This window comes from Vicia villosa, linkage group LG6 (assembly GCF_029867415.1).
Source record: "Vicia villosa cultivar HV-30 ecotype Madison, WI linkage group LG6, Vvil1.0, whole genome shotgun sequence".
In the NCBI taxonomy this organism is placed as follows: domain Eukaryota; kingdom Viridiplantae; phylum Streptophyta; class Magnoliopsida; order Fabales; family Fabaceae; genus Vicia; species Vicia villosa.
The window spans coordinates 32,491,560-32,508,228 of NC_081185.1; the positions used below are offsets into that span (position 1 = coordinate 32,491,560).

The 16,669-nt window shown below is 37.7% G+C and overlaps 1 protein-coding gene across 1 annotated transcript; it reads right to left on the reverse strand.

Moving 5' to 3' along the window:
• Positions 1-13,286: 13,286 nt before the first annotated feature.
• On the reverse strand, positions 13,287-15,875 carry LOC131613491 (uncharacterized). The gene is made up of 3 exons (XM_058885157.1): positions 15,351-15,875; positions 15,114-15,242; positions 13,287-13,295 (listed from the first exon to the last, which is right to left on the reverse strand). Exons 1-3 carry the CDS (start codon positions 15,873-15,875, stop codon positions 13,287-13,289), a joined length of 663 nt encoding a protein of 220 aa, XP_058741140.1.
• Between the last annotated feature and the right edge of the window lie 794 nt (positions 15,876-16,669).

Consider the following 16,669-nt stretch of genomic DNA (forward strand, 5'->3'; position numbering starts at 1 on the left):
CTCAGCTCTTCTCTTCAACTTCTCATTTTTCACGTTCTGACTCTTTTTCCTTATTTCCCTTATTTTATGAAAACATAAAATAGTTAGTAATGGGCTTACTCACTTAGCACCCACATACTACTAACCTCACCATCCGGCCCAATGGCCCTTAATCCATAATTCTACAATAATTCAACCAAATACCAAAATAATTCTAATTAATAATTTAATTTCCAATTAAATTAAAATTAGAAAATATGGGGTGGTACAACTCTCCCCCACTAAAAGAGTTTTCGTCCTCGAAAACATACTTCTAGTGAAAAGTTCTAGATAGGAGTCCTTCGTCTAACTCTCTAGTTCCTAAGTAACATTCCCATCAGTCGATCATTAAAATCCATCTGATATTACCAACAGAAACATGTTTCATACATTCAAATCCCAGCTCTTACGTCGCATTTGACCATTCAAAAGTATACCACTCGCTATATCTCCAAAAGGTTAACAACGATAGAACATTGAGGTACAACCCATACAATACGCCCAATCACTGAATAATATAATTACACAAACATGGTATGTCCACCCCGATCAACATTGCAGTAAAGCATTCCATCTACCAAACGTACCAACCTTAGACACACCTTTCCATATGAGCGATGAAATAATACTTACACTCTTCACCAACTGCTTCCTTCAAGAAACTCGATAATAACATTCCTATACCATTGAATTTCAACTATCTGACTCCTCTCAAGTCATACCAGCAATTATCCAACACGTTATATTCCGCTTTTGCTGCACTATTTTGATTACTCATTACAATCAGCATTACCAATTAGATTTCCCAGTTTTACCCAATTCCGACTCTCTTTACTCATTCGTTCAAGAATCCTTCTTTATCATACATGGTACTAATCTACCACTTAGCAATACTTACTCACACTCAAAACAAAGTCCTGATTTACTTCCTCTATTTAAACATTCCAACCATCTGAATGAGTACACACAAGTAATTATAATCACACTCATCATCCTTAATATACCATTGCTTATAAAATAGCTCAAACTGAAGTCCGCTCTTCTCTAAGAATTAAATCAACTTCGTCCTTCATAGAGTATAATTCCTCATTATATCTGGAAATCTACAATAATACCTTACAACAGTACAAAATTATTATAGCATCACATAGTATCAACTCATCGCCTTAACTTCGCTGAATACGTACTCGTACATTACTATTTATCTCGTTCCAAATCAAAATCCTCATCTTAGCAAAAGACCGCGACAACATTCACACTCCTGGTTTCACTCTAAATCCCAAGACATCTTTTGCGTCCAAGTATCATTCCACTCGGAATCTCAACAAAGTCTTCCTCACACCAATAGGTGTAAGAAATCCTCTACAATTCTTCTTCTATACATGTCGTTGCTTTGGCATCATAAATACGACTTCAACCGTACTAAAACTTATTTCACCTTTACTACTAATTCACTCCTCACTAAAATCCATCGGCACTCAAATCATCTTTATTACCGAACATCTCATCAACTTATTCCTCAACAACATATTCTACTCAATTTTGTTTCAAACAATCGCGGTAGTAGGCATTCCTATTCAACAAGATTCACGCTTCCTTAACCGACTTCAGAATATCTCCTCATAAGTTCAAAAGTTATGGGTTTTTAAAGTAAAACAATTCTCCAAGAAAACACAGTAGAACCGGTTCCTCCCACACAGGAACCGGTTCCTGGCTGCTTCCCACAACTCGTCTCTGATTTTTACTATGGGGAACCGGGTTGTCTCTATCTGGGAACCGGTTCCCTGCAACCCAGAATTCCCACGCCTCTATTTCTATAATGAGAACCCGGTTCCTCCCACACAGGAACCGGTTCCTACGTACCTGCACAGCAAAATTCATAGTTTTGTCAGCAAAAGCACTTTTCTCCATCCACTAATTCGTCCCCAAACGAATATTACACACAAACATCACCAAATTATGCATTGTAACACATTTCAAACAAGTTTTAAACATCAAATAACAACATGTATCATGGTTATTAAATCAGCTTCGCAATGCCCCAAACGGCACTTAAATCAGACACTCGGATCTCAAGATATGAATTTTCCAATCGTTGTCCGAAAATGCAACACCGACGTCATGCAGCGACACTATATACAATATATCCAAAACTCCTCAATTGGTACATTTAATTCCTAAAATTTCTTCTCAACAAACCTTTTAATTATTCCTTCAATCCGCTCAATTGTGACACTAATATCCCGTGCAGTACGAACAAACAAGTTTAGTTCTAAGAGCACGCGTAACCGCAACTTCACCTCTTTCCAACGTCATCCTGTCAGAATTAAATATGTTACAGCTGCTGCAACCATTTTTATAACAAATTTCATCTCGTTAGCTTTCTGACGCTTTAAACGGAACTCAAATCGGATGTCCAGAACTCCAGTTATGAATTTTCGAAGTTCTGCAGCTATTCAGCAATTTTCCTGCGTTTTGCTTACGAAAATCTCACTCCAAAACTCATTCTCTTCAACTCGATCACATTCCAAACAGCTCCTTATCATATCTCTTCACTTCCAAACATTCTTATAACTTGAGCAACACATCCCATCGCCGAAGTGCGATTTCTGAAACATTACGACCGCAATCCTCTTTGCAACTTGCAACTAAACCTCTTCCGAGACGCAAGGCTACTCAACTGACAACTTTGCAACCCCTCAGCAGAGCTGATACATTGCAACTTCCTAATTTCCTCTCCTACAAATAATCATCAGTTACCTCTAATCATCTTCCTTCAAGATGTTCCAACTTAATTACCAGTCAAGTCTTAATTTCAAGTCACCTTCGATTCGGAAAACAATAACTCCAGCAACGCTTGCACTGTTGCCAACAACATCCTACTGAACTAGACATCTTACAACTGAAACATAACCGAGAAGTGAAGCTTCTCCCCCACTTGTTTCAATCCAACACCTACAACAAAACAAATAAGTACCGACAGTGATTCACTCACATGTCGTGTACCAATGGATAAAACACCGACAGTATACGACTGTCGCGCAACTCAACTGACTCGACAATTGTCCGGACGGACCGACTTGCTCTGATACCACTATTGTAACACCCTTCTAAACCCCCGCGGAAAATATAATAAAGATCAGAGTAATTATACAGCAAGGATGTTACAATTAATAAAAAAAATAAAACTCCAAGTCGTTTGTCATGCTTTATTAGGAATAATCCAAAAATATCAAAACACATGTTTAGCACAGCGATTATAAAACATCTCCGATAAAATCAACGGTACATAAACCAATAATGGAAAAATAGTGTATCACAAGTAACTCTAAGACTATCGATCCCAGTGTTACAAATCAGAGCATGACCGACACGACCCAACATAACCGGATAAACTCTACGAGTCATCCTCACCGATCGCTTAAGCCGCTACTTCAATCTGAAATCATCATAGTAAGGGTGAGACTACATCATAATTAAATAGCATTATAAATCATCAGATATAGAATTTCATAAGCAATTATCCACCCTACTTAGCATATTCAGATTTATCAATTCATACCAATCACAAGCACAAGTCAAAAGTATGCACCAATAACACCACACAATCATAACATCGGATTTCATCCTGACATGTCACAATTTATACAAAGACCATGCAGACTCTTATGCACGTGGTACCAAAATTCGTGAATCACATTCACAGGACTTCTCTCTGCGATACTACCCTTCAAGTCGCTCACACCCCACATGGGCACACGACTAACCTCATCGCTCACACCCCACATGGGCACACGATGATTGCTTACTAATCTCCGCACAATGGGAAGTAGCCACCAACGATCCACTCATCAACGGGATCAAACACAAATGATTTATGAATGAATGCACACATATTACATACTTACAACATCACCGATCCGATGAACAACATCGTCTCACATAACTCAACATAGTTATCACCAACAAGTATGTACATGTATCATGCATCATTCAAAACAAATCAATCATCATCATTCATCAAAACACATGATAACAACATTTACCATGAATAACATCCATCTGCATCATCATTCATCAAAACATATGATAACCATATTTACCACGAACAACATCCATTTGCATAACAAGTAGAAGCAATCACATTATAACAACACACATCATTGCACATATTCAATTATGCAAACAACAAATCATTGCATATCGTCAATTATGCAAAACAAGAATAACCACATTTGAGGAAAACGATACTTATCAAAATAAAATCAAGTTATTGTTGTTTTCTTTATTTCATATGGTAGAGCATTCAACTTAAGGAACAACGTCCAAAACGGCGTCTAAAACGGACTTATGGTTTGAAAATTAGAAGCTTTTAAAGTTAGAGTAGTTTTCAAAACGTGCTGCTGGAATTGATACTGGAACCCGGTCCCTCCCACATGGGAACCGGTTCCTGGATCCAAAAATGCTATTTTTAACGTTTTAAAACAGTGGAACCCGGTTCCTCCCACATGGGAACCGGTTCCCTCGAACCCAGTAGCTGAAAAACATTATTTTTAAGGCTTTTATGCATCCCAAACACATACCAACTTATACCATTACGAAATTGATCACCAATAACATCAAAATACTCCAATTACATGATTCTAATGCACAAACAACATACCACAACACCATGTAACAATACTACATCATCAATTGCAGTCAATTCATCAAATCATACATGTCAGTGTCGGAATTTCACAAAACCTAACATCCCAAATAGAGATTCTAATTCCTTAATTCAATCCTATCATCATCAAAATCATAATACCATATTATTAGAGTAATCACCCCTTACCTTAGCCAAATTCTTCATTTTGGTCCTCTTCCTCTTTGGTTCCTCTTTACGTTCCTCAGCTCTTCTCTTCAACTTCTCATTTTTCACGTTCTGACTCTTTTTCCGTATTTCCCTTATTTTATGAAAACAAAAAATAGTTAGTAATGGGCTTACTCACTTAGCACCCCCATACTACTAACCCCACCATCCGGCCCAACGGCCCTTAATCCATAATTCTACAATAATTCAACCAAATACCAAAATAATTCTAATTAATAATTTAATTTCCAATTAAATTAAAATTAGAAAATATGGGGTGTTACAACTCTCCCCCACTAAAAGAGTTTTCGTCCTCGAAAACATACTTCTAGTGAAAAGTTCTAGATAGGAGTCCTTCGTCTAACTCACTAGTTCCTAAGTAACATTCCCATCAGTCGATCATCAAAATCCATCTGATATTACCAACAGAAACATGTTTCATACATTCAAATCCCAGCTCTTACGTCGCATTTGACCATTCAAAAGTATACCACTCGCTATATCTCCAAAAGGTTAACAACGATAGAACATTGAGGTACAACCCATACAATACGCCCAATCATTGAATAATATAATTACACAAACATGGTATGTCCACCCCGATCAACATTGCAGTAAAACATTCCATCTACCAAACGTACCAACCTTAGACACACCTTTCCATATGAGCGATGAAATAATACTTACACTCTTCACCAACTGCTTCCTACAAGAAACTCGATAATAACATTCCTATACCATTGAATTTCAACTATCTGACTCCTCTCAAGTCATACCAGCAATTATCCAACACGTTATATTCCGCCTTTGCTGCACTATTTTGATTACTCATTACAATCATCATTACCAATTAGATTTCCCAGTTTTACCCAATTCCGACTCTCTTTACTCATTCGTTCAAGAATCCTTCTTTATCATACATGGTACTAATCTACCACGTAGCAATACTTACTCACACTCAAAACAAAGTCCTGATTTACTTCCTCTATTTAAACATTCCAACCATCAGAATGAGTACACACAAGTAATTATAATCACACTCATCATCCTTAATATACCATTGCTTATAAAATAGCTCAAACTGAAGTCCGCTCTTCTCTAAGAATTAAATCAACTTCGTCCTTCATAGAGTATAATTCCTCAATATATTTGGAAATCTACAATAATACCTTACAACAGTACAAAATTATTATAGCATCACATAGTATCAACTCATCGCCTTAACTTCGCTGAATACGTACTCGTACATTACTATTTATCTCGTTCCAAATCAAAATCCTCATCTTAGCAAAAGACCGCGACAACATTCACACTCCTGGTTTCACTCTAAATCCCAAGACATCTTTTGCGTCCAAGTATCATTCCACTCGGAATCTCAACAAAGTCTTCCTCACACCAATAGGTGTAAGAAATCCTCTACAATTCTTCTTCTATACATGTCGTTGCTTTGCCATCATAAATACGACTTCAACCGTACTAAAACTTATTTCACCTTTACTACTAATTCACTCCTCACGAAAATCCATCGGCACTCAAATCATCTTTATTACCGAACATCTCATCAACTTATTCCTCAACAACATATTCTACCCAATTTTGTTTCAAACAATCGCGGTAGTAGGCATTCCTATTCAACAAGTTTCACGCTTCCTTAACCGACTTCAGAATATCTCCTCATAAGTTCAAAAGTTATGGGTTTTTAAAGTAAAACAATTCTCCAAGAACACACAGTAGAACCGGTTCCTCCCACACAGGAACCGGTTCCTGGCTGCTTCCCACAACTCGTCTCTGATTTTTACTATGGGGAACCGGGTTGTCTCTATCTGGGAACCGGTTCCCTGCAACCCAGAATTCCCATGCCTCTATTTCTATAATGAGAACCCGGTTCCTCCCACACAGGAACCGGTTCCTACGTACCTGCACAGCAAAATTCATAGTTTTGACAGCAAAAGCACTATTCTCCATCCACTAATTCGTCCCCAAACGAATATTACACATAAACATCACCAAATTATGCATTGTAACGCATTTCAAACAAGTTTTAAACATCAAATAATAACCTATATCATGGTTATTAAATCAGCTTCGCAATGCCCCAAACGGCACTTAAATCAGACACTCGGATCTCAAGATATGAATTTTCCAATCGTTGTCCGAAAATGCAACACCGACGTCATGCAGCGACACTATATACGATATATCCAAAACTCCTCAATTGGTACATTTAATTCCTAAAATTTCTTCTCAACAAACCTTTTAATTATTCCTTCAATCCGCTCAATTGTGACACTGATATCCCGTGCAGTACGAACAAACATGTTTAGTTCTAAGAGCACGCGTAACCGCAACTTCACCTCTTTCCAACATCATCCTGTCAGAATTAAATATGTTACAGCTGCTGCAACCATTTTTATAACAAATTTCATCTCGTTAGCTTTCCGACGCTTTAAACGGAACTCAAATCGGATGTCCAGAACTCCAGTTATGAATTTTCGAAGTTTTGCAGCTATTCAGCAATTTTCCTGTGTTTTGCTTACGAAAATCTCACTCCAAAACTCATTCTCTTCAACTCGATCACATTCCAAACAGCTCCTTATCATATCTCTTCACTTCCAAACATTCTTATAACTTGAGCAACACATCCCATCGCCGAAGTGCGATTTCTGAAACATTACGACCGCAATCCTCTTTGCAACTTGCAACTAAACCTCTTCCGAGACGCAAGGCTACTCAACTGACAACTTTGCAGCCCCTCAGCAGAGCTGATACATTGCAACTTCCTAATTTCCTCTCCAACAAATAATCATCAGTTACCTCTAATCATCTTCCTTCAAGATGTTCCAACTTAATTACCAGTCAAGTCTTAATTTCAAGTCACCTTCGATTCGGAAAACAACAACTCCAGCAACGCTTGCACTGTTGCCAACAACATCCTACTGAACTAGACATCTTACAACTGAAACATAACCGAGAAGTGAAGCTTCTCCCCCACTTGTTTCAATCCAACACCTACAACAAAACAAATAAGTACCGACAGTGATTCACTCACATGTCGTGTACCAATGGATAAAACACCGACAGTATACGACTGTCGCGCAACTCAACTGACTCGACAATTTGCCGGACGGACCGACTTGCTCTGATACCACTATTGTAACACCCTTCTAAACCCCCGCGGAAAATATAATAAAGATCAGAGTAATTATACAGCAAGGATGTTACAATTAATAAAATAAATAAAACTCCAAGTCGTTTGTCATGCTTTATTAGGAATAATCCAAAAATATCAAAACACATGTTTAGCACAGCGATTATAAAACATCTCCGATGAAATCAACGGTACATAAACCAATAATGGAAAAATAGTGTATCACAAGTAACTCTAAGACTATCGATCCCAGTGTTACAAATCAGAGCATGACCGACACGACCTAACATAACCGGATAAACTCTACGAGTCATCCTCACCGATCGCTTAAGCCGCTACTTCAATCTGAAATCATCATAGTAAGGGTGAGACTACATCATAATTAAATAGCATTATAAATCATCAGACATAGAATTTCATAAGCAATTATCCACCCTACTTAGCATATTCAGATTTATCAATTCATACCAATCACAAGCACAAGTCAAAAGTATGCACCAATAACACCACACAATCATAACATCGGATTTCATCCTGACATGTCACAATTTATACAAAGACCATGCAGACTCTTATGCACGTGGTACCAAAATTCGTGAATCACATTCACAGGACTTCTCTCTGCGATACTACCCTTCAAGTCGCTCACACCCCACATGGGCACACGACTAACCTCATCGCTCACACCCCACATGGGCACACGATGATTGCTTACTAATCTCCGCACAATGGGAAGTAGCCACCAACGATCCACTCATCAACGGGATCAAACACAAATGATTTATGAATGAATGCACACATATGACATACTTACAACATCACCGATCCGATGAACAACATCGTCTCACATAACTCAACATAGTTATCACCAACAAGTATGTACATGTATCATGCATCATTCAAAACAAATCAATCATCATCATTCATCAAAACACATGATAACAACATTTACCATGAATAACATCCATCTGCATCATCATTCATCAAAACATATGATAACCATATTTACCACGAACAACATCCATTTGCATAACAAGTAAAAGCAATCACATTATAACAACACACATCATTGCACATATTCAATTATGCAAACAACAAATCATTGCATATCGGCAATTATGCAAAACAAGAATAACCACATTTGAGGAAAACGATACTTATCAAAATAAAATCAAGTTATTGTTGTTTTCTTTATTTCATATGGTAGAGCATTCAAGAGTAGTTTTCAAAACGTGCTGCTGGAATTGATACTCGAACCCGGTCCCTCCCACATGGGAACCGGTTCCTGGATCCAAAAATGCTATTTTTAACGTTTTAAAACAGTGGAACCCGGTTCCTCCCACATGGGAACCGGTTCCCACGAACCCAGTAGCTGAAAAACATTATTTTTAAGGCTTTTATGCATCCCAAACACATACCAACTTATACCATTACGAAATTGATCACCAATAACATCAAAATACTCCAAATACATGATTCTAATGCACAAACAACATACCACAACACCATGTAACAATACTACATCATCAATTGCAGTCAATTCATCAAATCATACATGTCAGTGTCGGAATTTCACAAAACCTAACATCCCAAATAGAGATTCTAATTCCTTAATTCAATCCTATCATCATCAAAATCATAATACCATATTATTAGAGTAATCACCCCTTACCTTAGCCAAATTCTTCATTTTGGTCCTCTTCCTCTTTGGTTCCTCTTTACGTTCCTCAGCTCTTCTCTTCAACTTCTCATTTTTCACGTTCTGACTCTTTTTCCGTATTTCCCTTATTTTATGAAAACATAAAATAGTTAGTAATGGGCTTACTCACTTAGCACCCCCATACTACTAACCCCACCATCCGGCCCAACGGCCCTTAATCCATAATTCTACAATAATTCAACCAAATACCAAAATAATTCTAATTAATAATTTAATTTCCAATTAAATTAAAATTAGAGAATATGGGGTGTTACAACTCTCCCCCACTAAAAGAGTTTTCGTCCTTGAAAACATACTTCTAGTGAAAAGTTCTAGATAGGAGTCATTCGTCTAACTCACTAGTTCCTAAGTAACATTCCCATCAGTCGATCATCAAAATCCATCTGATATTACCAACAGAAACATGTTTCATACATTCAAATCCCAGCTCTTACGTCGCATTTGACCATTCAAAAGTATACCACTCGCTATATCTCCAAAAGGTTAACAACGATAGAACATTGAGGTACAACCCATACAATACGCCCAATCACTGAATAATATAATTACACAACCATGGTATGACCACCCCGATCAACACTGCAGTAAATCATTCCATCTACCAAACGTACCAACCTTAGACACACCTTTCCATATGAGCGATGAAATAATACTTACACTCTTCACCAACTGCTTCCTTCAAGAAACTTGATAATAACATTCCTATACCATTGAATTTCAACTATCTGACTCCTCTCAAGTCATACCAGCAATTATCCAACACGTTATATTCCGCTTTTGCTGCACTATTTTGATTACTCATTACAATCATCATTCCCAATTAGATTTCCCAGGTTTACCCAATTCCGACTCTCTTTACTCATTCGTTCAAGAATCCTTCTTTATCATACATGGTACTAATCTACCACGTAGCAATACTTACTCACACTCAAAACAAAGTCCTGATTTACTTCCTCTAGTTAAACATTCCAACCATCAGAATGAGTACACACAAGTAATTATAATCACACTCATCATCCTTATTATACCATTGCTTATAAAATAGCTCAAACTGAAGTCCGCTCTTCTCTAAGAATTAAATCAACTTCGTCCTTCATAGAGTATAATTCCTCATTATATCTGGAAATCTACAATAATACCTTACAACAGTACAAAATTATTATAGCATCACATAGTATCAACTCATCGCCTTAACTTCGCTGAATACGTACTCGTACATTACTATTTATCTCGTTCCAAATCAAAATCCTCATCTTAGCAAAAGACCGCGACAACATTCACACTCCTGGTTTCACTCTAAATCCCAAGACATCTTTTGCGTCCAAGTATTATTCCACTCGGAATCTCAACAAAGTCTTCCTCACACCAATAGGTGTAAGAAATCCTCTACAATTCTTCTTCTATACATGTCGTTGCTTTGGCATCATAAATACGACTTCAACCGTACTAAAACTTATTTCACCTTTACTACTAATTCACTCCTCACGAAAATCCATCGGCACTCAAATCATCTTTATTACCGAACATCTCATCAACTTATTCCTCAACAACATATTCTACTCAATTTTGTTTCAAACAATCGCGGTAGTAGGCATTCCTATTCAACAAGTTTCACGCTTCCTTAACCGACTTCAGAATATCTCCTCATAGGTTCAAAAGTTATGGGTTTTTAAAGTAAAACAATTCTCCAAGAACACACAGTAGAACCCGGTTCCTCCCACACAAGAACCGGTTCCTGGCTGCTTCCCACAACTCGTCTCTGATTTTTACTATGGGGAACCGGGTTGTCTCTATCTGGGAACCGGTTCCCTGCAACCCAGAATTCCCATGCCTCTATTTCTATAATGAGAACCCGGTTCCTCCCACACAGGAACCGGTTCCTACGTACCTGCACAGCAAAATTCATAGTTTTGACAGCAAAAGCACTTTTCTCCATCCACTAATTCGTCCCCAAACGAATATTACACACAAACATCACCAAATTATGCATTGTAACGCATTTCAAACAAGTTTTAAACATCAAATAACAACATGTATCATGGTTATTAAATCAGCTTCGCAATGCCCCAAACGGCACTTAAATCAGACACTCGGATCTCAAGATATGAATTTTCCAATCGTTGTCCGAAAATGCAACACCGACGTCATGCAGCGACACTATATACGATATATCCAAAACTCCTCAATTGGTACATTTAATTCCTAAAATTGCTTCTCAACAAACCTTTTAATTATTCCTTCAATCCGCTCATTTGTGACACTGATATCCCGTGCAGTACGAACAAACAAGTTTAGTTCTAAGAGCACGCGTAACCGCAACTTCACCTCTTTCCAACATCATCCTGTCAGAATTAAATATGTTACAGCTGCTGCAACCATTTTTATAACAAATTTCATCTCGTTAGCTTTCCGACGCTTCAAACGGAACTCAAATCGGATGTCCAGAACTCCAGTTATGAATTTTCGAAGTTCTGCAGCTATTCAGCAATTTTCCTGCGTTTTGCTTACGAAAATCTCACTCCAAAACTCATTCTCTTCAACTCGATCACATTCCAAACAGCTCCTTATCATATCTCTTCACTTCCAAACATTCTTATAACTTGAGCAACACATCCCATCGCCGAAGTGGGATTTCTGAAACATTACGACCGCAATCCTCTTTGCAACTTGCAACTAAACCTCTTCCAAGACGCAAGGCTACTCAACTGACAACTTTGCAGCCCCTCAGCAGAGCTGATACATTGCAACTTCCTAATTTCCTCTCCTACAAATAATCATCAGTTACCTCTAATCATCTTCCTTCAAGATGTTCCAACTTAATTACCAGTCAAGTCTTAATTTCATGTCACCTTCGATTCGGAAAACAACAACTCCAGCAACGCTTGCACTGTTGCCAACAACATCCTACTGAACTAGACATCTTACAACTGAAACATAACCGAGAAGTGAAGCTTCTCCCCCACTTGTTTCAATCTAACACCTACAACAAAACAAATAAGTACCGACAGTGATTCACTCACATGTCGTGTACCAATGGATAAAACACCGACAGTATACGACTGTCGCGCAACTCAACTGACTCGACAATTGGCCGGACGGACCGACTTGCTCTGATACCACTATTGTAACACCCTTCTAAACCCCCGCGGAAAATATAATAAAGATCAAAGTAATTATACAGCAAGGATGTAACAATTAATAAAATAAATAAAACTCCAAGTCGTTTGTCATGCTTTATTAGGAATAATCCAAAAATATCAAAACACATGTTCAGCACAGCGATTATAAAACATCTCCGATAAAATCAACGGTACATAAACCAATAATGGAAAAACAGTGTATCACAAGTAACTCTAAGACTATCGATCCCAGTGTTACAAATCAGACCATGACCGACACGACCCAACATAACCGGAAAAACTCTACGAGTCATCCTCACCGATCGCTTAAGCCGCTACTTCAATCTGAAATCATCATAGTAAGGGTGAGACTACATCATAATTAAATAGCATTATAAATCATCAGATATAGAATTTCATAAGCAATTATCCACCCTACATAGCATATTTAGATTTATCAATTCATACCAATCACAAGCACAAGTCAAAAGTATGCACCAATAACACCACACAATCATAACACCGGATTTCATCCTGACATGTCACAATTTATACCAAGACCATGCAGACTCTTATGCATGTGGTACCAAAATTCGTGAACCACATTCACAGGACTTCTCTCTGCGATACTGCCCTTCAAGTCGCTAACACCCCACATGGGCACACGACTAACCTCATCGCTCACACCCCACATGGGCACACGATGATTGCTTACTAATCTCCGCACAATGGGAATTAGCCACCAACGATCCACTCATCAACGGGATCAAACACAAATGATTTATGAATGAATGCACACATATGACATACTTACAACATCACCGATCCGATGAACAACATCGTCTCACATAACTCAACATAGTTATCACCAACAAGTATGTACATGTATCATGCATCATTCAAAATAAATCAATCATCATTATTCATCAAAACACATGATAACAACATTTACCATGAATAACATCCATCTGCATCATCATTCATCAAAACATATGATAACCATATTTACCACGAACAACATCCATTTGCATAACAAGTAAAAGCAATCACATTATAACAACACACATCATTGCACATATTCAATTATGCAAACAACAAATCATTGCATATCGTTAACTATGCAAAACAAGAATAACCACATTTGAGGAAAACGATACTTTTCAAAATAAAATCAAGTTATTGTTGTTTTCTTTATTTCATATGGTAGAGCATTCAACTTAAGGAACAACGTCCAAAACGGCGTCTAAAACGGACTTACGGTTTGAAAATGAGAAGCTTTTAAAGTTAGAGTAGTTTTCAAAACGTGCTGCTGGAATTGATACTGGAACCCGGTCCCTCCCACATGGGAACCGGTTCCTGGATCCAAAAATGCTATTTTTAACGTTTTAAAACAGTGGAACCCGGTTCCTCCCACATGGGAACCGGTTCCCACGAACCCAGTAGCTGAAAAACATTATTTTTAAGGCTTTTATGCATCCCAAACACATACCAACTTATACCATTACGAAATTGATCACCAATAACATCAAAATACTCCAATTACATGATTCTAATGCACAAACAACATACCACAACACCATGTAACAATACTACATCATCAATTGCAGTCAATTCATCAAATCATACATGTCAGTTCGGAATTTCACAAAACCTAACATCTCAAATAGAGACTCTAATTCCTTAATTCAATCCTATCATCATCAAAATCATAATACCATATAATTAGAGTAATCACCCCTTACCTTAGCCAAATTCTTCATTTTGGTCCTCTTCCTCTTTGGTTCCTCTTTACGTTCCTCAGCTCTTCTCTTCAACTTCTCATTTTTCACGTTCGGACTCTTTTTCCTTATTTCCCTTATTTTATGAAAACATAAAATAGTTAGTAATGGGCTTACTCACTTAGCACCCCCTACTACTAACCTCACCATCCGGCCCAATGGCCCTTAATCCATAATTCTACAATAATTCAACCCAATACCAAAATAATTCTAATTAATAATTTAATTTCCAATTAAATTAAAATTAGAAAATATGGGGTGTTACATTGAACATCAAGAATGGGTTCAGAATGTGAGTGGTCAGAAGGAATATTGGTTTTGGGTGAAGGAGGAGGGGTGAGAGCAATGGTGGTTGAAGGTGATATGGTGGAGGCTTTTTCTGGTTGTATTTCTGGTTGAGATGGTTTGAGAACTTCTGTTGGTACAGATGTTGAATTAACAAGAGGAACAGAACCAGGTTCAGAAATAGACACACCTTTAGCTTTTTGTGAGATCTTTCAGAATCAGCTTCAAGCCTCTTTCGCTTCTTCTTCTCATGATCAGCCTTCAGCTTACCTAGAGCAATTGCTCTCTTCTTCTCAGCTTCCTTCTTCTCTTCTTCTGCCTGATTTACTTTTTCATTCTTCTTCTGATCTCCTTCAACAGTCTCCTTTTCAACTATCTTCTTCTTCTGCTTCTTCTTGTCTTTCTTTTTCTTCTTCTTCTTCTCTACATCCTTCTCATCATTAGTCTCATCATCCATCTTATCAGACTTTTTCCTCTTCTTCCTCTTTTCAGCTTCCTTCTCATCATTCTTATTTTCTTCTTCCACAACAGCTTCTGTTTTCTCTTCAGCAACATTCTCTTCAGTACTCTTCTCCTTACCTACAGAAGGAACATCTTGCTTACACTTTGTCCTTCTTTCTTTTTGAGAGGCAGCTTCTAGGAATTCTTCTACAATACCATCCTTGGTAGATGGAAGCTTCTGCCTGCTTGTTCTCATCTTATTATCCACAGAACCATTCTGTTTGAGAACATTAAGGTAATGAACCTTAACTTCTGGCAGTTCATTTTGAAAGAACAACTCAAACTCATCAAGAACCGGACCTCTTCTGGTTCTTACATTTGGATCTGGTTTAGGAGCAGTACCAATGGCTTGAATAAGACCCATTTTCTTCAAAGAAGTAGCATTCAAGACACTTCCATTGATTGTATAAAGATCTTTGACAATTCCAACATTTTCTAATTCTTCAACCATCTTGGTTTGAACCAAAAGGTTGGTGATGATCCTTCCAAAATGAATAACATTTCCTTTCTTCTTTTATTTGCTTCCATCTCGAGAATCCTCCATAGCATTCCACATGTGATTGAAGATTATGTAGGTAACATCAACCTTCTTATTCTTACCAAGACAATACAGGATGTATTGTTGATTGCTGTTGACAAAATCAGAAGAGCTGGTTGATTTTCTGTGGTAGAAACAACCAAGTAGAATCTCCGTCCATACTTTGTAGATATCCTTCAGATCTTTCACTCTAGTTCATTTCTTTCCATCAGTAAAGATTTCAGAATACACTGCATCCCAGTTTGTTCTTAAGGTTGCTTCAGTCTCACCTTCAGCAGTCCTCAAATCAAACAACATTCTTAGAAGGTTTTCAGTGATTGAGAAGAACCTTCCATGAACAAACGACACTATGGCTTTAGGAATGACAAACGCATGAACCCAAAATTCCTTCACAAGGTCTGGATAAACCGGTCCACAGAAATCAGGGAACAAAGATTGCCATCATTGAAAAACCATGTTATCCTTGATGTGAATTTGATATTCTTCCAAATTATCAACATCCACCATCAGTTCACAGATAACTTCTAACTGATCTCTAGGAACAGAGCACGTGACCACTGGAATGAGTTATTGTTCCTATTCTTGTTGTTGTTGTTGAGACGAAGAACCAGCAACTTGAGATGAAGAAACAGCCATTGAAATCCTACTGAGATTCTTTGTTTTCTTTTAGGGTTTTGAAAGAGAACGAAAAGGTTGCAGAAATGCAT